Source organism: Protomyctophum bolini (genome assembly GCF_963924005.1).
Source record: "Protomyctophum bolini genome assembly, chromosome: 21".
NCBI classification, from domain to species: domain Eukaryota; kingdom Metazoa; phylum Chordata; class Actinopteri; order Myctophiformes; family Myctophidae; genus Protomyctophum; species Protomyctophum bolini.
Window position 1 is genome coordinate 24,696,222 of NC_137882.1, and position 23,115 is coordinate 24,719,336.

Sequence of the window (23,115 nt, forward strand, 5' to 3'; positions counted from 1 at the left end):
AAGACAAGCAAGTCCAAACAAATCAAGATTTAAGTCAAGCAAATGTATTTCAATAACAGTTCAAACATGGGTGTGTGTCTGTGTGAGACAGTAAAACTGATCGTGAATACAATGAGAAATTAGCATTACTGCTGCATAGGACCAAAACTGTCATAGGTTTATTTTGAGTCCGACATCTCAGACTTGATAAAAATAAATCTGACAGTCTTAAGGTCCAAGGCTACATGAGAAATGTTGTGTGGACATGTTGAAGGGTGCACATACCAATGCAGAACAGTCCATGCTGTCTGTAGATGAGGGAAGAGGGAGTTTGCTGATGAAGCCAACCTTTGTAAGCCTGGTAAGCCCTCACCATCTAGGGCTGACCTGACGTGCTGCATCAGCTGATGACTCCCAACTCTGCCACAGGAACCACCAGGACATCCCATCAGACAGGACGAGTGTCACTAAGAGGTCACACTATGTCAACAGAGTCTAGGCATGAAACCCCAACAAGCTCTGAATCATCCCACACTGGTGACAATGGGTAGTGCTGCTTTGTGATTGAACATACAATGAATGCTGCTGGTAGGCTATATGGTTCAATTAGTCAGAAATAAAATCACCAACATTATGGGGGATCTCCAGGCCGATGGTCTGCTGACTGCTGCCAAGTGGTTGAAGTGGGATCATCGATTTGCGATCTAACGAATGGAATTCAAAGCATTGCTCATGTCTGATGATTAGACAAATCTATAGCATAAAACACAATCACCCCATCAAAGAAAATGTTAATTTTCCCCCTTAAATGTCTTACATTTCTATGATTTCAAATGATTGGTATCAGAAGATTAATTATTTACATGCGGTCCCCAACTTAACAGCTCTAGTCTAGGGACACTGATGTTATACCGAATTTTGTGACCCCAAACATAGCCCAGGGTTTAGAGAAGAAAAATAACCCCCAAAATATTTGTTTGCAAATCTGCACTGATCTCATTAAATGACTGAAATCCATCCCCAGGACTTTAAGCCCTGCAATAGCCACAGTGTATCTCATTCTGAGAACATTTTGAGAAATCGAAAAAAGAACTTCACAATTATTTTAATCTCAAGGACCTCACATGGCCAGGCTCTGGAGACTGGTTCAGCAAAGACATGGACATAAATTAATCTGAAATAATTCAAAATAATAAACAAACAATTGTATTTCTGTCTGAAGACATTTGCTAAATATTTGTAGTATTTACACACGCGCACATATACATTTCACCCATCCTATAAACAAGGAGCAGTGAGCAGCCAGTCCGGCGCTCGGGGAGCAATTTGGGGCAGAGTGTTGCTCAAGGACACATCACTGACCTGGTATTGTACGCGTGACAACCAGGGGCTCTGGCTCCCCAGGCGGGCCCACTAACCACACAGCAATGGCCCCCACTTTTTTTGTTGTTCAAATATCACGATCATAAAAACATGCATCTACTCTGGCCAGTTCCTGCATCAAGGCCCTTTCAGACAGACGGACGGACAGGGGTGGGGGGAGTGAAGTAGGCGTCGGCTGGATCAGCGACAGGTGTGGGACATTTAAACGTCCCGGGATGTTTAAAAATAAATTAAAAAAAACTCACCACAATCTCGGTCTAGTCGCCCGCAGGCTTGACCAAATGAGTGCGCGCGACAATTTCATAGGTTAGCGAAAAATACGCTTGCGTAATCGACCCTCAACCTCCAAAATAACACGCACACCTCATTGAAAATGTTTTACTAGGTACGTCAGGTACGTCGCTCCCCGTCTGAAAAAGCCTTTAGACATTCAACCAGAAAAGACTCACACGCACAACACATCATTTTTACACAATGTCTTTATTTTTTTCTAATTACAGACTCATGGGTTAAAAATAAAAATAAAAAAGCAAAACATCTTTTTTTGTTTGTTCAAACCCACTCCCCTATTTTCAAAAACAAAACGAAAACAAAACAAACCTTGCCACACAAAACCCTCCCCTGACCCCTCCCCCCAAAAAAATAAAAAGCTCCGCCCTTGCTCCAGTATATTAAATTAATAATCAAAGCCATTTAGCCCCTCGGCCTTTCTCAGACCTTGCCGTGACTGCACTGCGCATAGTCAGAAAAGGGGGGTGCCCTCAGGTCCTAGTAGATACCCCCCAAAAAACACCCCATTCTCTGGTCCTGCCTTCCTCACTCATGTCAACTTGCCTGCCTGCCGCTCAGCTATCTTGGCTCTCTCTCTATAAATTATGTGTCGGGTGGTTTTGATTGTGTGAGTGCGGTCTGTCCGTTTGCCTCGAGTGTTCATGTGTAGGACTGTTATGTGTGTGTGCGCATGTGTGTGTGTGTGTGTGTATATATGCAGGTGAGTGAGGCGTGTTATTAAACGTAAAAGCGTCGTCAACGTTTGTTGTTGTAGTAAATGCCCCCCGCCTGAGGCCTGTGGTCGCCCTGCCCCCCTCCCCCCCACACGGACAAGATGGGGTGAGTGTGCATAGCGGGAGCGGAGAGAGAGAGAGACGCTGCGGAGACAGTGGGGGGGGCCTGCGCCACCTGGGGAGGGGTAGTCAGCCTCCACTGGTCCTGAAACCTGAAACGACAAGAAGTGGTCTAATATACAGAGAGAGGAGGAAGGGGGGAGGACAGAGGAGAGGTGACGAGGACACGGTTGAAGGAAGGAGGGATGGGATGGATGGGAGGAGGGAAACGCAAGTAATACTAAAAGTACAATTTTTTTAAAAGTAGGCGGCACTCCAGCCATGAAGTAAGATATAGACTTAAAGGGAGAAACAAGGAAGAGGGGTGCAGTCTGAAAAAAAGAAAAACGAACATGCACGTGTGGGAGTCTGCCAAACACGGTCCACATGACAGTGGATAATACATACATATGTAGGCCACAAGTTGGAGGCATGGTTAAGCTAACGATGGATTAAATGGATAGGGGGGGGGGATGATGGGGAGGGGGGGAGGGTGTGTTAGGGGTGGCACTGATCAAAGAACAGTAAAGACAAAGAGGAGGTAGGAGAAGGGGTGGTGATGTACTCCAATATCACAAACTAATAAAACAAAAACATAGTTTGCTACAAGTACATTAAAAACAGATAATCATAAACATCCGTTTTCTTGTTGTTTTAAAGTTTCTTTTTTTTTTTGTCTTCGCTTTGTTTTTGTTTTGCGGTCGTGGGTGTAGTGGAGGTGGGGTGAGTGGAGGCTGTGTTGGTGGATGGTGTAAAAAGCAATAAGTCACAGCCAGACTAAAGGAGACACATCTGCAGCCTGAGATACCATCAACTTCCCTCACTCTTTTTTTTTCTTTTTTCTTTTCTTTTTTTTCCCCACGCCCCCCTCCCCCCAACACCTCAAAACAAAAAAATGGAAAATAATAAATCATGATCATACGTTAAGCCACCAAATTCTCCAACGCTCCCCTCTCCCCCACACGGCCAGCAGATACCTTACCAGCTGTGACCGCCTCACCCTCTGCACACGCACGCTCACACACAATCGCACACCGCGGCCAGTCAGTCTCTCTGTCCAGATGGAAGGGGGTTTCTCTTTTTTTTCCTTTTTTGTCTTTTTTTTTTCTTCTGGGGGGGGGAGGGGGAGGAGGAAGGGAGGGAGGGTTGGGGGGGGGGGTCTTCCTTTATTGAATAGGGGAAAAGGGGATGGGAGACTTTTTTTTTTTTTCCTTTTCATTCATTTAGTATTTAAAAGGGAACCAATGGGGAGGGGGGAGGTTGGGGAGATAGTAAAGTGTGTGTGGTGGTGGGAGGGGAGGGAGGGGGGTGTGTATTAGTAAGGGGAATACCACGATGTTGTTCGCCCTCGGCCCCTGGAAAAGAGAGAGAGAAAAAGAGGGTGAGTTTTTTTCTGCTTTGCTTAAGAAGACGGAACACCAATTTCCAGGTGTGTTGTAGCCATATACTGTATAAATATGTGTAGGTGTATATGCACTTGAAGAATGGTCTGTGGAAATTACAGTCCTTGAGGTAAACTGAGAAGGGGGAAATTAAAATACATATTAAAATACATAAGTGTTTAATTAACAGGAAAGGTTCACCAATCACTATTATAGACATAAATACCATTTTAACGGTATCGTGCCTTTAGTCTTAACATAACAGCTCATATTGGAAGAATCAGACTAGAGTGCTGAAGAGAAGCTGAAAGCAGCTATGCCAATGGTGAGGGAAGAAAAAAAAGTGTGTGTAATTTTGCATAGATTAGGATATCGATTAGTGTGTGAGGGGACAGCAAAGGCACTCTCTCCCTCTTTCTCTCTCTGTGTCTCTCTCTCTCTCTCTCTGTGAGAGAGCCGCCTCTTGGGGGGGGGGGGGGGTGGTCACTGTAAGGAGAGACCATGAGGACAAACAGCACCAATCATATACCCCCAGCAGGACACACTCACACACACACACACACAGTCACAGACACACACAGTCTCACACACAAAAACACATAAGCGCAAACACACGTACAGGGAATAAAAGCAAAAGGGAATCACATGCATAATACAATTTGGGTGACAGACTTCACTTATTAGGACTGCAGCGCCACAACTTTCTTTTGCATACACACTTCAAAAATCAACACATATCCAGCAGTAGCACAAACGCACACACCCCCACCAAGTGGCCACATGAACACAGTGGTTGGTTAAGACTAGATAGATGCTGAGGTCAGGCTGCAGGAATGAACCCTCGTTTCCGGGAGTGAAAGCTGTGGAGGTACAGGTGTGTGTTGACCTTTTTTGCCGAATATATATTTCAAACCGTGACCTTGTAAACCAGGTCAAGGTTTGAAATATCTTAGGCACACTAATCCTTTGTAGAAAAAAAGTCATTTTGGGCACCTACAGGTGCGTCGGAGCAGGCAACAGTCTTCACCAGGGCTTAAAGCCAAAAACAATCCCAAGACTGAAAATGTTTTTTTTTTTCTTCAAATCTGCACTGATCTCATTAAATGACCCCTATGAGATCCTCAGGACTGAAATCAGTCCCCAGGACTGAGAACTTTAAGCCCTGCTTCACTTATATGGCGGCAGTTTATTAAGCCGAGTTACAAAGTTTCAGTCTCACAACCTTCATCAGGTATCCTAATCCTATCCAACACCACTAGTTGGCAGCCTTCTCCATGAATCTAGACAAAAAAAAGCTTTCCAGTGGCAAACTAGGTGCCATATGGAATCCTGCAGGCAAACTAGATGCTATATGAAATCCTGTTAATTAATTTAATTATAAAAAGGGACAGACTATAGTGTTAAACATAAATGTCACCATTTGATGCACAGTAAATCAGTGTTAGACAGTTCAATGTGAACTATCTGTGCATTTCAATTCATGTTAAATCTCCCATATGCTCACAAGGGACTAAGACAAAGCAACACATCAAACAGACCGCCCCAACAAGTTCAGAAGTGGAACAGTCCCATTCTCAACTACCAGAACTACAGCCTCTGGTGACAAGGCTCCTTACAGAGCAACAAGTAAGTTCTTCAGCTCTGCTGTGCAAGAGAACGGGAACAAAGCCAGACGAAATGGAACAGCCTCTGGGCACCCATTTGTGGAGAATGCTTCTCAGATTGCCATGTCCAGTGAGTGGATAGAAGCGCTATCATCAGTGGACGATGTGTTTACATGATTGGAGGGTGATGGAAAATGCGCTGCATAGTTATCCCCAACCTTCCCTAAAGCACACCGATTGGTGTCTGCTGTGCTGGTGATGCAGTTACACTGTTATCACATTATGTATAAACAGAAGAGTAACCATTGGCAACAGCAGTTATCCAAGTCTCATTTGTAATCTTAGTAGAGCCTGATGATTTTATGTGCCAACATTGGCCTATCACAATCACAAATGTATCCATGTTGAATATGACCAGATCTAGAAGTTTAGTGCAGTGAACATGATGCGCTAAATTCCAAGATGACTGTGGATCTAATCAATCCTGTAGAGAGCCTATGAGGTTAAACTAATCCTTAGTCGACACACTGAACTCTGAATAAAATATCAGTACCTGAATTAGAATCCTTATTTTCCTCTCAGCCTCTGCTCGACACCAGGGGTGCCTTGTTCTGCTGTGAGACCAAATCTCAGTGTATAAATTGGCTGAGTTAGGGTTTCTTGGTATGTGTAGGAGTGGTTGGGGTAAGTACACAGAGTGATTAGAGAGACTGACCTTGAGGCTCAGACGCCTACATTCACAAAAGAATGACGGGGAAAGCCCAACACTTTCTGGCGGATATTTCATTTGATGGTGGGCACTCTGGTTATTATGTTGGGTTTTTTGTCTCAAATATTCTTCCACTGATTCCAAACAAAAGTAAGTCCTCAACCCCACTGCACAATTACTGCTGCTCTATCTAGACAACAATACAGCTGTGCTCCCAAATCTTTATCATGATTGAGAAAATAAGTGCTTTGCAGTGACTGGCATGATTAAGTCCGAATATCTCCCATCTCAAAACTGGCATGTTGAACTCAGCTTCTGTCTGAATATAGTACAACATGGCTCCCTCCACAGCTCCAACTCAACCCACAAGAAGCATATACGTTGAGACTCGCAGTAGACTAGTCTCTCAACATACACACGGATGACTAGCCTGGGCCAGCACAATGCATGGTGATCATTGTCACCCTAAAACATGAAAATGTATAACCACATTTTCTGCAGAAAATACCATCCACTCTTTCAAAGAACAGATTATATTTTTATTATTACATTCCATTCGAATTTTCAGCTGGTCCCACTGAGAACCAGTTGGCCCTGCGAGTTTCAGGCTACAATGGAAGCTCCACCAGAAAGAGAGACAGAGTAACCTGGCAGTGAGACCCACACCCCATTACCGATGTGTGCAGTGAAGCAAACGGAGCTTTCCGTTCCAATCATTATAGAAAGGCCGTACAATAAACATTATGTGCAAAGCCAAACCCTGTGCACAGCACTCTGATCTTCACCAGGCTTTATATTAATATATATGGTAGGGCATGAAAGGGGGAAATTAATGCTCTCCAATGGTTTGTATAGGATAAGAGCAGAGTAGTTGCTTTCTAGGCAACTATAGGAACCAAATACCATATCACTTTCATAAAATTAAAAAATCATCCATAGGAAAATGACCAACAGGATGTCATAAGTAAGTGCCTAACACAAACAATCACTATTAAACGCCTACTTGGGAGTATAATAGAAAGGATATCCATCAAGGCATTTTTGTGACGGAGTACAATGTATTACAAGAGGACTTAAACAGGCGCCTGACAATTCAAACAGGCATGAAAGTTGTTCATGCAGTGTGACCTGGGAGAGAGCATGTTGCTGTGCACAGAGAGCCTGCTTTGACTTCAGTGAAGAGTGTTGTGGTTGGTGATGTTGCATGCAAAAAGCCCAGTCAACTCTAATACAACAAACACTGGTGCGATGTGATTCAAACCACTTAAAACTCTATATACACACTTCAATACTTTATACTATGGCCCCTACATCTACAACAAATCTCTTTGCCAAGATGGCCAAACAACTAACTCACTACACAAAGTGTTGTGAGCTTCTATATCTGCCATTTCTACCAAATGTTCACGCCCAGAATATTGGGGACATCAGGACTGCTTGTGCATGTATAGGGTAAATAAATACATAATGACCAGGAATCATTACTCAAGTCATCTTATATATCTTTTATATGATCAACATCAGAGAACAGTAATTGGCCAAATGGCCGAACATTTGTATAAATGTTCTTGACTCTTCACATACTTGCCCTCTCTGGCCTTTACATATGAACCCTCTTCTCTACCATCTTTACCACGAACTCTCACTACATTTCTAACTTCTATTGGCATTTTCCATTGCATAGAACAGGCTCAACTCTCACAAAATAAGATGTTGTGCAATATAGCCGTCATTGACACATCGCCTCAATGATACATTGTACTCAACTCGCCTTTTCAGGTTTTCTATTAAGCAAAAGCACCTTTCTGGCACCACTTCCATGGAGGTTCGAGGTGAGCTGAGGCATTACCAAAAGGTGATGTAAAAACACTGCAGACAACTCATCGGTGTGAGAGAATAGTCACTAGGGTGATTACATAAATTGTGACAGTATGGACTCCCTAATACTGTATAGAAGAAGCTACTAAAAATTGTTACTTCAAACTACACACTACTAGTCTAAAATGAAATAATATTAAGTAACTGCATGGTGCATGCCCCATTTTATTTTTTAACTGTACACGATAAATAGATTGTGTCCAGACATCATTAGCCTTAACATTGTTTAGGACTCTCCTTTGGAGAAGGCTGGACGTTGTGACCACCGGCTACACCGAGGGGGTTCTATCTGCAGTGGAAAACCAAGCTGGTCAAGTCACGCCGGTTCTATGCAACGGAAAGGCCACTAGTTGGCAGACCCTATGCTGACTCCTCCAAGGCTGTTCATTCCTTTCCATCCATAGATCCATCCCTGCCATTTCCTGGTACAGCAATAAAGGGGAGACAACATGGCTCAGTCTGTTTACCTGAAACACTACATCTGCACTTGACTGTGTGATCCAATTCACACAGCAGATGTCAACAGATCACAACTCTATGGGCAACAAGAATGGCTCCTCTTCTTCCATGCTGGCCCTTTCCTCTCTCTCTCCCTCCCTCCCTCCCTCTCTGGTGTCAGAGACAGTGTGTGAGAAGGTGGTGTGTGTCTGTGTGTGTGTCTTGTGCTCCCCAGGGTGTGCTGTGTGTAAAGTGGGTCGTCTCGGCATTGGCTCACCTGAAGGCCCGTCCTCTGCCCCTGGGTGCTCCCGTATAGCCGCTGTAGTATCGCGCACGCGACGAGGAGAAGTTTCCTCCGCCACCACCACCACCCCGTGAACGGAAACGCGCCCGGGGGAAGCCGCGGTCTGTGGTGCTAATGCCTGGCCTGTTTGTTCTCTTAGCGCCGACCTGAGGATGAGAGTAAGGGAAGTTAATTAGGCACGCAGGTGACACCATTGTCTAAAATGAAGACAGTGTCCAAAAGGGGAGGAAAGAAGATTGACATATGGCAGGATAAGAATTAGCCAGATGTCTTAAAGTAAAAGGTGATTTTCCACTTTTAAGTCTTGACTGTCTTGGAATTCATACGAATTGAGTGAGCATCAGACAGTACAGCTACAAGCATCCGAAGGTGAAGTGAGCATCTCCTATCCCAGAGCGCACAGGCTGCATCGATCCACCCAAACCTTTTTAGTGATTATACCATCAGTTACTTTTGATTAATTGAATAATTGAGAAGCAAGTTATTATGCAGATACTGTGCTTAATATTTCAATTCAAATATATTTTTTATAAATAGACTAGATTACTCTGATTAACCACGTATTACTTTAGCCCCATTTTTCTTTTCTTTTTTAAACTGCCGATCTACAAGCAATCATCTCTGTAGAGGGCTTGTAGATGATTTGCATTGTTTCCACTATGAAACTAAATGGTTGCCTTTGATTTAAATAGTTTTACTATAAATTAAGAAAGTCCCATTATTTTCCGATGCCTGTTGCAGCATTACTGTCAAAACCAATTTCTCAATATTGGATTAATAGTTATTTGTGCCTTTTATAATGGCTTCTTTTATGTGAGGAAAGAAAATGTAATCATGATTTCTGGATACCTTCCCCCAAATAATGCAGTCAGCCTGTTAAACTCTCACCTTAATCTGCCTTCCTCTGAACAGGGACTCGTCCAAAGCCATGGCCGTCCTAACAGACTCCTTGTCTGCAAACTCAATATAGGCAAACCTGGAGAAAGAGACATAACATTTGAATGAAAAAATGTGGAACATGAAGGTTCACTTGTTGAATTACTTCATTAAGGAACAACAATACCAAGACCTTATACCAAACACAAATACTGGCATGCTTTTGGCCCATAGTGTTATCTCTTCAAGGTCACAACACCCAGTAACTTAAGAAGTATTGAGTTAGTCATAATAATTGGAGGGGGTAAGACTCAGTATCAATCCAACCGATTTAGGCAAGAGCTAGGCATAACCAATGTGAATGTCGATGTCGGCTTTGTTGGTCGTTTCAAATGCTTTGTACACCCTCATATACAAGAAAATGCAGTGATAGAAATCTCTACTAACTTACTGGTGTGAATTTGGATTTTAATTATTTATTTCCATTTCTGCTAAGCAGTAAGCTATATTATGCTTAGATGATTTCGATATATATTAGGATACATTTGAGCAGCTTCACTTCTACATTATCGCTTGCTCACGATCAGAGCTTCAGACTGTTGCCTCTCGCAATTTTCAAATGCTTCCTCCGTTTGGCAACGCGAGAATAGGAACATGAATGATGGTGATTTTCTTCTTTAGCTGGAAAGTTTGTGTGCCATTTTGACAGGAGATAACTAATCATAATTTGACACACTCTACTTGAGTGTAGTGTGTCTACACTCTAGGATCTGCATGGCTGACTTTGTTTTGGCCAGCTAATGTGACCCTGTAGGACAAAACAGTTTCCAGGAAGGATGCAGGACAAGTTGATATGTATTATTAATCTTTACCCTTTGGGATGCCCTGTAAATTTGTCACACAGGATGGTGACTCTGTTGACCGAACCGCAGCCGTGGAAATGAGCCTCCAGCTCCTCTGCTGTGGCTCCGTAGTCCACCTGAAAGGACGGGAGAGGTTACAGGTCTCATTCACAACTAAACACTCATGCACAAATCAAATCACTTTAAAAATACTCCATTTACTTTGCATATTATGTAAAAGTAAGTAAGTAGCCTTGCCGAGCCATGAGGCAGGAGCCCATCTCCTGTTTCTGTAGCGTGAGGCAGCTTGATGTACAAGTACACCCCCTGGACATGACGCTAGTATGTCGCAGGGACTTAACCCCAATCCAACCCTTGATGCCGAGTGTCAAGCAGGGAGGCATCGGGTCCCATTCTTACAGTCTTTGTTATGACCCGGCCGGGGGTTGAACCCCGACCTCCCAGTCTCAGGGCGGACACTCCAACCACAAGGCCACTGAGCTGGTTGGTTGCACATAATGTGCCAACTTTAAAAGCACCCACAGAAAGGTCGATTCATTGAGGCGATGTGTCAATGACATAGGGCTGCCGTAATTGTCCAAAAATTGGATTCGGATATTAGTTTTAAAAACCCACGTGGATTTGAGCAATTCGAGCCATTCGGATTTCAATTAGAGCCATTCGGATTTTTTAATAATTATATTTACACCAATACAACCTGAGACATAACATTTAAGATCGCATTGCTGGCGCAACCCTCTCTCTCTCCGCGCATTGTTGTTGCTGAAAACTTAGTTGGAACACAACGCATACATTCTCCCTTCTCCAGTAAATTTTTTTTCTTAAATGAGCAATCCTACCACACAGCCTTATCAAAACGAGGCACGGAGGCAGAATTAATTCACAGAACAGAACACTGCATTGCTGCTGCTGCTGCCGGGGCACCACATTTCATCCTTACGCATTTTATTTATCTTTTTATAATTTCCTGAAGGATAAAGTCGCTTCATGATTGAAGATTGATGAGTGATAGATCTGTGTGTTGTCTAACAAGTCCAAATTGATTAAATCAATTAATTACCAGCAGCCAGCTGCATTATTATTATCTGTGGACTGTGGGTCTGCTGCCGACGTTATGAAACTCGAACTGCGCTGCGCTGTATAGTCTGTGTTTAGGAAGAGTGCGAGGCAGCTGATTTATTCTTCAATGTATGCCGTTGTGTCGCGTGGCAAATATAACTAATCTACAAGCTCACAAGTCACAACGCTTACCCATGGCACCGAAAACTAATTATAATAATAAATAAATATTTTTTATTTTTTATTTTTTTATTCAAACCTTAATTTTATATATTCGGTTATTAATTAATTTTTTTGATTCGAAACTATATTCGGATATAGAATATTCGTTGGCAGCACTACACAGCTATATTCTACAACATCTATTTTGTGAGAAATTGTCTCAAATTATGCCTTACACAAATGTGAACACAATTAACAGGGGAAATGTAGCTACACCTGACCTGAACCTGAAATGAAGATAGTTATTAATTATACTGAGACAAAAACTAAGTGTGACCTACATTTCCAACGTAAATTGATCTGCCGTCTGCTTCCATCTTTTCCTCGATTGACATGATGACAGGACCGGCTGGACAAAAAAAAAAAAAAAAAAAAAAGGGAGAAATGTTTTTTCTACATCCATGATCAATTCCATGGAAATAACCCCATCATCATGACTAATAGCACAGTTCTTTAATTAATTAATGTATGCCTAAATGAACATCAATCACATCAATCATTTAATTGTGACTCCTTCATCCTTCATTGAGCCGGATCCAGAGAAGCATCTATAGCAATTAATATGCTTGTCTACATAGATTCTACACATGTTATGCAGGTGGTTCCATTAGCACCAGCTGCTGGTTATGATGGACATGTGTCCATAGCAGTCAACCATTTCCATCATCAAGGAACATGGGACCGTCGCAGAGCTGATACACATCGCCACACATTAATCCTTACATTTTTTAAATATTAAATCCAAGAATTGGTTCATTGCCAGTGTTACATTAACCTTCTGGACCAAAACCTAGAACTCTATGCAATCCTACGTAGTAACGTGCATATTGGTAGGTTTCCATAATATACACCTAAACCATTGGTACCCCGACAGACCTGCATATAAACCCAGACCTTGTATTGGCACTTTGTTTCCAAGACTCTTACCTGGCGGAGGGCTGAGGTTCATCTGTTTCTCCACCTCGTTCTGAAGCTCCTTTAGTTTCTCCGCCTCTTCCTCCATCTCTCTGACCCGGGCTTTGATAGCCTCCAGCTCCTGAACAAAGAAAACAATAGAACAATGAATGGTATGATCAATACATGCTGTACAGTTGTGGACATGGTCCAATTGGTCCACACTAGGGTTGCTGCGGTGTCCGGTGTTACATGGTGTGCGGGCTGACACCGATATACACAAGTCAATTGCAGAGAGGAACTGTCTCACTGGGAATGAGAGGTGAGGCTGCTCCATGCGAGCACTGTGGTGTGTGTCACGGTCAGAGCAGTTCCTCTGGTCTAGTAGAGACAAGAGTCGTAAGAACACAAGACTGGGATGTTTCAAATGAGTTTAATATTCCAAATCAATATGTAGCGTATTGAGAAATGCATTATGGGCTCAAACAATTAAAAATAAATATTTTAACTTTCAAACATTTCAAAATCTTGTAGCACGAGAACGCTTTTTGGCACACCCACCTAAATTTGAGGGGGTTTTTTTATGAATAAAAAACATCATAACATTGCGGTTTACTTAAACACATGGTAGAATTTATGCAAAATCTTGGGCCAGGATTTAAAAATGTGTCCTGGTCCTGACTGTCTGTCAACCAGCAATCTCTCTGAGACAGAGGCAACTCCAGAGGACTCTATACTGATACATCACATCTTCAGCTGTGGTTTTTGTTCACCTTTATAGACCATTTGGATAATATAATTTGATTAGCAAATGATAATTGCAATGTAAATGCCATGTGTATGAGGGTGCATATTGCGTATGGTCTACTCCCGTCTCTAATCCCATCAGATTATTTTTGTGTTCTCAGACATTTCTCACTAGGCATCTTTCAAAAGAAACTCATTTTCCGAAACCTACGAGACTCGATCTCTGCCTAGTCTCATTCACAGACCGCGTTTTCCTTTCCCTCCGTAGCCAGCTCGGATCCTTTCACAACTTCAAAATACTTTGTGATGTAATAATGAACTTTATATGACATGCACAGGGTTTGACACTTAACACCTGCAGGTAAATACAATGGTCGGTCAGGTTGCCTGAACGGGGCAAGTACACATTTTGAGTGGGAATGTCTTTAGTTCGCTATAAACACAACATGAGATATAACTGTCTTGAACGTGGTCAGAGTGCTCTGTGTCTCTCTACCATGTCCCTCTCCCTCCCAGATGCTTCATACAGTCCCACAAACCCAGCTGAACCAAGATGATGTCACCTACCCTGTCTGCCCCGCCCTCTTCTCTAGACACTTTTACATCCAGACTCAAAAACACACCTGTTCTCCCTGACCTTTGAACCCGTTTAAAACATTCATACCATGTACGCCACATTTACCTTCTGTTCTTTGTGCCGTTTGTGTTTTAGTTACATTTTATGCAGTGTTAACTCTTGTGTTTTAACCTGTTATACCAGCCATACCCGTATTTGTTTTGCTGGACGGCCCAAAATATATTTAGCATAAACAACCTGGTATTCAATTCTAAAAGGTTGAGAATCGACGCCCAGGCGGTGTGGTTTTGACGCCAAGGAGAGTTATGTAATGTTGACCCCTAACTGCAGTCCAACAGGCTTGCTTATCGGCCTGGATCTGAATAAACATGCTACTTGTATTTAGTCTGCTTTAAAACAGCCAGTGGGACACACGCAGCCACAGTAAGACTGCTATTAAAGGAAGTGTGACATTATCCAGTAAAGAGAGTTATGGATCATCTCTCATTGCTGGCTCTGCTCTGGGTGATTGCTGTGAAGAAGCGTAAACAGTGCCGCCTGCCTCCTGGACCCAAGGCGCTTCCTCTCACTGGAAACCTCCACCAGCTGGACAAACAAGACCCATTATTTAAGAGCCTGGCCGAGCTCAGTGAGACCTACAGGCCGGTGATGACGGTGTACCCGGGCCCCAAGCGAACCGTGTTCCTGGTGAGATACCACGCAGTGAAGGAGGCCCTGGTGGAGCAGGCCGATGACTTTGCAGGCTGGGGTGCACCATCTTCACCTTCATAGACGCAGTGATTAATGAGATCCAGAGGTTCCTGGATATTGTTCCTAACTACACAATACAAGACATCTCCTTCAGGGGCTACAAGAGAACACTGATCATCCCCATGTTGCACACAGTCCTGAGAGACAAAGGCCAGTGGGCCATGCCATGGTCCTTCAAGTACCACATCATCGCACACACACACACACACGCACACACACACGCTAATCTCCGGCACCGTTGGCCCGGTCGCTGCCAAACTGTGTACACAATCCATGGATGCCAATTCCGAGCCTCTGCCCCAAATTCAGTTGAAAGTCAGATGGACCCTCCTCCAGGTGCATGCATGTTCAGTGCTCCACCAGCACCACAAACCAGGGCCTTTTCACCAGGTTGTCATAGTGTTTGGTAATTGGGAACAATCTGTACAGATGAAACCCACATTTGTATATGAAACAAATTGTGTTGCTGCTTGTTGCACACACATTTTGCTATTGCTGTTGCACCATATTTTATCATTGTGTTCCACTGTACGCAATGTTATGTCACAGAATATAGAACACGCACAAAATAGAAGTGATTTATACTGTATGGAAATACAGTAGTTCTGCTCCCTTCCATAAAAATCAATACGAAACTGCTTTCTAATGCTAAAATGAATAATGACCCATGAATTTGTTGTCAGTCATGGCACTGTGCGAGCAAGATACTGGATCACTATGTGTGTAGCAGGAGTAAAAAAGTAAGAAATAAAGGTGACTGGCCCATAGGCAACCACACTAATAAAGTGTTACAATTACAATAGTCTGGTTGCCCTCACTAATAGTGTTACAATTACAATAGTCTGGTTGACACTAATTAACGATATTTTTGGGGCAAGTGGATATGACCTGAGGGCAAGTACAACATGACCTGTACTTGCCCGACAGGAAAGTGCTTAGTGTCAACCCCTGCATGCGGTGGGATCGCACATAAATCAGCGTTCAGCAACCCAGCAACGGAACAACACTGCTCCGTTACTACTGCTAGTGGTTTTGGTTCACTTGGCGTGCGATGCAACCCTCTCTGACATCATGGATATTAGCAGCTGTGTTGGACATAACTATGCCTTTTGGTTGATCAATACTGAAAAATATATAGAACAAATATACATTCCTCCCGTAACTAAAGAGACTCTATGCTCGACAGGCAGCTAACTTACAGTTCAAATCGCATTCTTTGATTGATTGGTGTAAACATAACTGACAAGTTGCAGTATCCAGACATCAGTTAAGAATTGAGTGCGAGACTGGTCAGCTTGCAACACGCTTTGCATTCTAACCAGCTACAGTAGATGGGTTTCATTTTGTCTTTGAAAATATAAACAAGGCTTTGCGGTCAGAAACGTACAGTTGCTGTAGTAGTCAACTAGAAAGGATAAAGTTATTCGCTCTCTCCTCCTCCTACTAATTCAGTAACAGCATTTGCTAAATAAAATACTAATATAGTCCCCCCCCAAAACATGGCACAATAAAACAGATCTTAAAAAAGAAGCAGGAGGCTAAGAGATTACAGACATTTCAAACAACGGTGATGAATGAATTTGAAAACACATATACAGAGGCCTTGGACCATCAACACCAAATCTGGAGAAGGGAGTTTAATGAATGAGCTTGTCGCAATGGCAGCCATCAGTAATAGTATGCCAGAGGCTGGCTGCTGCAGCCTAAGCTGACCCCGTGTGTTTGTGTGTAGTGACAATGTGGACTGGATAGGCAGGCTCACATTATGACCTCATGTTGAGGTGAGGCAAGTTGTGACTGACTGAATGTCGCTTCCCGTCTGAGCATAATTCTTTACAAGAAAAGTAGTACCATGCTAATTTTTGTTTAGGGCTTCAGATTGCACCCATTTTGGGCACACATGCACTCACAAATCTGTCCAGTTCATAGGCTTTGGTGATTAAACTGGTAAAAGAGAAAAAAAAGGCACCACCTCTAAAGTACTTCACTCCAATTAAAACTCATTGACTGCCTAGGGCGAGTTTAAAACAAGACATTAAACCGTCCCCCACAAACTACACTGGCTCTCAGTCAAACACAGAATCCAGTACAAAAACCGTTTGACCACCTACAAGGCACTCAATTTGGCTCCCCCCTACCTCTCTGATCTTCTCCAAAAGTATGTCCCCTGCTGTTCCCTCATGTCCAGTCAATGAAGCCAAACTCTTGGAGGTCCCCCAGGCCAAGTACAGTGCCTGGGGGATAGGGCTTTCCCCGTTGCTGCCTCCTCCCTCTTGAATGCATTCCCCTCTCCCTCCCTTCCTTCCTTCAAATTCCACCTCTTCAGGATAGCTTTTCGTAGTTGAGCTCTAGTTAAGAAATTAACCCATTTTGGGCAGGGACCCCTTTTGGTGTTAGCATTATGTTATGCTTTAGTTATTGAAAAATAGCAGATCTACAAGCTCATAGCGCGCCACCGAGTGGCACGCTACGAGCTTGTAGGTCTGCTATTTTTTTTAAATCGAAGAACCACTGACATAGAAACATAGCTTTTTCAGAAAACTGTCAGGATGTAGAAGAGATTTTTAGAATCTGATCTCAGGTCAAAATGGGTTACGGTCTCTCCAACCAGTGGCCCCAACACAATTGCGTTCTGAGCCATGCTAGTTTGTCTCCAACCCATGCTTAACCCACTTAGATCATGATTTTTTTGTAAATCAGCCTCAGTTCTAAGTTTCCTGAAAAACTTAGATCAGGTAGAGAAAGCTCTCGTTTATGAACACTAGACCTGTTTGGTAACTTTAAAAAAAAAAGACTAGAGGGGAGCTGAATGCAATAATGTAACCTACCACAGTTGTTGCATGCACGAAAGGGAGCATTTCGACAATGCATAGACATCTGTCCATAATGCATTGTATTAAACCCAAATGCAATACCTTTGCATGTCTGCACCGAGTCGAAACAACACAGGAGCCGTCCTGAGCTGCTGGCCTGGCGCTGCCAGACTCATAGTGGGGATTCACTGACGCTTCCTCCCCACATACGATATATATTTGCAGGTAGGAAGTGTCAGTGAATCCTCGCTACGAGTCTGGCCGTGCCAGGCTAGTCAGGTGCTCTTCCACCCAAGGGCCAAGTTAAAATCCAATTCATAATAATACGTTTGGGAAACTCAAATCTCACTTCCATAGAGTTAAAATAGATTGAATAGTCTCACATAATGATAATACGTGTATTCAATGTGCATGCAACTTCTCAGTCTATCGTTGCCGAAAAGGCAGAGCTACAAGGTCACAACACGGTGCAACCAGACGCGTTGTGAGCTTGTAGACTGGCTATTTTTGGTGCGTGACACGTCTGTCTGTGTCCCACATGGAGATCTCTGTATTTGACGGTCTGCCTGTGTGTGAAGAGTGCAAAAACTGACTGAAAAGTAATCAATTTGCAGGTGTGGGGTTTCAATGGCAATCAATTGGCTGAGGCAGGGGCTGGAAATGTCACAGGTGAGGGGATTTAGGCTGATTAGGCCCACTGGCAGAGCTGACCAGAGCCTTTTGTGGTGGTTCTGGAGAACCGTGGGTCCGACCGACTTGATATTGGGCACTGCACTCCCTGTGGCGGGTAGGGCAAACGGTTCTTGAGTTATGTGCATTACAACCGTACACACGCACACAGACACACAGAGACATGGCGCATTTATACTAGGATATACAGTATAATCAGTCTGTGTGCTGCAGTCTCAGCTTCACGTTGTGGCGTTCAGAGTATGGGTTTTATGCCGTTCAGACTATTGGCACAGAGGCAGCCTAGAGACGAATCAGCCAATCATGAAAAAGTGTCAACTACGGTCGATACAAGAAGTAGTAGCAAATGTAGTCCAGGCCCTTTTCAAGCACCTGGCAATTATAGTAAAGTCAAGTTACTTGACCCAACACTAAATACATAATTGAAGTTTCATGTCCAACCTTGCTTTTGTTGGTGTGAACTGTGAATAATAAACATTCTATCCCTCAAAAATAAATATCCATTGAACTGTGTTGGGCATATTATACTTCTATTATATTGCTATATAAGCCTCATTCGCTGTTTTTGTGGTATGAGGTCTTCGAGTAAACCTGAGACCGGAAAAACACACCCAGGATCCCACCAGAAGCCGGCTTGGTTCCATCCACAAGAAGTGACTAGGGGACCGAGTTTGAACCACTACCTCGGGTCTCTGACAGTGAAATTACTTTTCCACTAATACACGAGTGGACCTGGCGATTGGCTGTCACAGCTTTTAATCACCCCCGCCCCTCCTCCCTTATTTTCTCCTCCGGCCAGTGGGAGGCAAGCTGCCTGCATGCCTTGTGTCACATGACTTTAGTAAAGAAGTAGTAGCGCAACTGTGTGTAGACATTAGACAAGAAATAAGGCACGATGGATCCAGTCTTAATAACGTTGGCATTTCGGGGCCTCTGTGTTGTAAAGGTAGAGTCCAACATCTCTGTACTGCTCGGGGCGGAAGTTCGGAACTCATATTGCATTAGTCACTAATGCAATTATTAGTGTCCAAGTGTCGGAACACCTAATTGCTCCTGATGTGCAGGTTGGTGCCTTGCATGGTTTCCTCCACCATCAGTTTATGAATGGGTTAGTGTAATGCACAATGTAAAGCACCTTGGATAAAGGCGCTATATAAATGCACCATTTACCATTTCTAATAATAGCCATTCGGCTCTGGGTACATTTTTACAGGTCTATTTTGGTCAAATTGGACCCATGAAGACCTCCAGTTTGAGAATTGTGTGTTAACATCTTCTAAACAGTCTCAATCCAAACTTGACAGACTTCCAAGAGACATTCAGAGTCAATTGTAAATAATGCAAAACGGATTTATTGAAATCCAATTCACTGGTGAATACTGCTGCACGATGGTTGAGTAAGAGTTAATGTTTTTGTTATTAATCGACACTGGGTCAGTGGCTCGGGGCCAGCCCTCTCCAGCTCAAATAAATAGTGACGGGCATCCTATTGAAATGCTAATTCCTCATCTACTGTATACCGAGCCTGAGTGATTTCTGGCCTGGGGGGGGGGGTGGTGCCGGCGAGTACAAGGCGGTGGATTGGTTGGTTCACCAATCTGAGTGCCCGTCTCACAGCCTCCCTGGTAGAAAACAGAGAACACCAATGTCTGCCCAATTTGGAGCAATACGCCTCTAGTCTGCACCGACTTCGTATGCCAAATTTTCCAATGGATTTCCCCAGGCTTTTCTTTTTGAGCCGCAAGTGAATGAAAATAAAAGTCTGGGTACCGGTGAGGCTAGTATACTATATGCATAAACGAATTTAAAAAAACTGGGGCACTTTATCTTCACAAGTTCACATTTTATCTTTTTTCTCCCCATAATTCATTCAATTATCCTGTTCTGCCTTTTTCAGCAATACAGCAGTAATGGCACTCCAGCTCTCAATTTAAATAATTTAAAGGTTGAGTAACTTCTTGACCAAGCCAGTTCAAAGGACAAAAATCTAATAATGACATGGAAACACTATATAAAATAGAATCACTACCCAGAATGTGTCATAATAGGATGACCATTCAAATGTTTCACTTTGAATCGAAGGGGGTGACCAGTTCTGAGATCAGACCGACCCGACCACACACACACTGTGACACAGTAAAACTAAATAATAATAGATAAAATAAAATCATACAATGAACATGGGGGTGCATGATTCCTCAGTGGAGTGGGCTCTCATTTTTGACAGTGCTGCACTGCAGCACAGTGGGAGTTGCTCCAGCTCCATCCAGGGTCGCTACCATTAATGACATGGATTTGTTTTCAAACGAATGTCCGACTCAGAGTCCTAACACATGGGGTACTTAGCATCAGATCGGTACTACTACAGAATACACTAGTTGATGTACAAAACAATTATTGACATTTGGCTTTTCGCCCTTTATAACAAAAACGTCTTCCTGTGTTTAAACCTTAAAACACAAGACAATGGTGGCAGTGTGACAGCCAGTCACTAGTAGTAGCACTAATACTCCTCTTGCACTTGTGACCTACAATGCTTTGACGGATCAATAACCTCCATTAATATATCTGCAGCTGTACTAATTCACATTTGCAGCAGCAGTTTGTGGTATCTTAATGGGGTTACATGCATCTGGCCATCACTGCCTCGCCATGTCTCCCATTTTTGTCGCATATCCATAGAATGGTCTTTCGCTCCCTCCCCTTCCTCGTAGCTCCAGCAGAAAACACTGAAGGATGCAAAACCCAGCCCCTAAAATACCGCAACCCTTTGCTTCTGCGTTTTGAGGTTTCACCATACAACACACCGACCGGCTGACCAACCGTGCCTATCAATGGATACACAACGCATACAACTATGCACAGGCGATTTGAAGTTTTGAACCATATGTACCAATCGACCACCCAAAGAGATTCGTGTCCTGCAATGTGAATTCAAGCTACGGATGGCCAGTCAGGTGCAGCAACACGTCTGCCATCTCTATTCTCCACCCCTAGCTTTGTCAGTCACTCGGCTAACTCGCTAGGAGAGAGCATTGACATTAGTGTAAGCAAGCATCTCTGCAGACTGCATGCAGCTTGGGCAAAGACAAATGTCTAGCTGCACCGACACGACAATAAAGAAACGACACATTCCATCATTCCGGAACATCACGTTCCGTTTCCTCAACAACAGACGGAGACGATGAAGCGATAGCTAGCAGACTGGCTTCGCTAGCCTGCTACTAGCTGTCGCTCTTCGTCGTCTCCAGTGCTCGGAAAGCTGTCGCCATACGGCGACGGTCAAGAATAAAATAAAATATGGGTGTTTTATTACCGTGTAGCAGCAGACAGACTGGCACTGCGGAGGCTAATGGCGGCGGCCTGTCCTACCCTCCTCGCCCCTGACCGTCTCCTACATCTCCAAGCATTTTTTTTCCTACGCCGAGGAGGATCCCCCCCACCACCTCTATCACCACCAGGTCCGAACGCTCTTTGGCGCAGAGAAACTGGCGGCGGGCGCCGCTGTTGCGCCAAGATGGCCGCCGGCGCCACGCGAGTCACCACCCATTTCTACTGCACTGCGTGAACCACAATGGCGGCTATTGTCGATCCTGGATGATGGCAGTTAACGCACACACTCACACAGCATGTGCCTGACTGCCACCACGAGATTTTTTAGACACTAAATATACAACTACGACTCCATTTTTATAAACGGTTAACTTGCACTCGAATAAACTTTGACATTATGGATAGGTGTACAGACTTTGAGCGAGAAAGTCGCCTGCTTAAAATAAAATCGTTATTTTCAACCAAACCGACGTGTTCGTAACGTGTTCGCGAACTCGCATCAGCACTTTTGGCCATTTGAGAATACGGTTTTACAGTTAAAAATACGTCATCTTTGTCAAAGCGACACGATCGCGCGACTTAAAAGGTTATTAAAATGATTCATTCCAGACATGATGATTCTAAAACAATGCCCTTCACTCCTCTTACCGGGTCTTCAATCGAGGCCTCTCCCTCTTCTAATCCCGGCTCCTCGTCACCGACACCCGGGTCTTCCAACTCTGGATGACCGGGGTCCGAGTCTAATAGCGATTCCTCCGCCAGTCCATTGCCGAACTCCGCCATGGCCCTCCTATTCGCGTCCGTCTGTACCGACACACCTCGGGGGCTTAAACCTAGCCGGGCCCCTACTCACAGACCGGGGGGAAGAAAGGGGGAAGAAAACGGCGCAAAACGCCGCTTTAGTAGTAAAGTTAAAATGGTGAAATTAAAAAAGAAAAATGTCCGCTTCTATTCCTCGTTTTTCCACCGCTCAAAAAGAATTACACGGTGTCTATCGTTAACGTTTAAATGGCTCGCTCGCTGGTAGTGGCCGTGCTTTACAGTTTATTTACTTGATATAAATGTGTATAAAAAACGAGGTGGACTCAGCGCGAGAGCACGGTGTCTCTTCAGTTCAGAAATGGAAGCCAGGGGGCGGGCTTATTGCTCACTGCAGCCGTAAACGGGAGCTCCTATTGGCCAACGGGCGACTCTAGACCCGCCTTTTTTCTGTGTCGGTGGCTCGTATTGGACAAGAGGCGTTAACATTCCGGGTTTTCTACTATCATGGGCGCACCTAATAGCATTACTTTGCTGTCAATCAATTACACGGCAGACTGCCATTTGTCGAGTGAATTAATTCCCAGCACATTATACAGACTGCCAAATTGACTTCTCTAGTGCCACCTTGGTGACCTTTCTGTGAAAATATAAAAGCACATTGCCTGCAGTACAGTTTACAGTAAAAAAAGAAAAGAAAAAAAATCTACATTATAAATTCATTACATTTGACTAATCTCCATGACATTGCA

General features: G+C 43.7%; 1 protein-coding gene across 3 annotated transcripts; it reads right to left on the reverse strand.

Annotated features, from left to right (window-relative positions):
• Window positions 1–1,823: 1,823 nt before the first annotated feature.
• pabpn1 (poly(A) binding protein, nuclear 1) lies at window positions 1,824–22,711 on the reverse strand. 3 transcript variants are annotated; one of them, XM_080794191.1, is made up of 7 exons: window positions 22,253–22,711; window positions 12,728–12,836; window positions 12,082–12,149; window positions 10,529–10,635; window positions 9,669–9,756; window positions 8,754–8,926; window positions 1,824–2,578 (listed from the first exon to the last, which is right to left on the reverse strand). In XM_080794191.1, the coding sequence occupies exons 1-7, from the start codon at window positions 22,385–22,387 to the stop codon at window positions 2,389–2,391; spliced, it is 870 nt and encodes a 289-aa protein (XP_080650317.1). In that variant the 5' UTR covers window positions 22,388–22,711; the 3' UTR covers window positions 1,824–2,388. The 3 variants fall into 3 exon arrangements, with proteins under 3 accessions (XP_080650317.1, XP_080650319.1, XP_080650318.1); XM_080794193.1 differs by lacking the exon at window positions 22,253–22,711 and adding an exon at window positions 21,588–21,729; XM_080794192.1 differs by having other exon boundaries at window positions 2,433–3,820.
• Between the last annotated feature and the right edge of the window lie 404 nt (window positions 22,712–23,115).

What these genes read in the sequence shown, in the direction of transcription:
- pabpn1 (XM_080794191.1), bottom strand. Translation starts at nt 22,387, where the DNA reads ATGGCGGAGTTCGGCAATGGACTGGCGGAGGAATCGCTATTAGACTCG. An exon ending in GAACCTCAGCCCTCCGCCAG is followed by an intron (nt 12,150 to 12,727) that starts GTAAGAGTCTTG and finishes TTTTTTGTCCAG; the next exon opens with CCGGTCCTGTCATCATGTCA. An exon ending in TCAGAGGAAGGCAGATTAAG is followed by an intron (nt 8,927 to 9,668) that starts GTGAGAGTTTAA and finishes TCTCATCCTCAG; the next exon opens with GTCGGCGCTAAGAGAACAAA.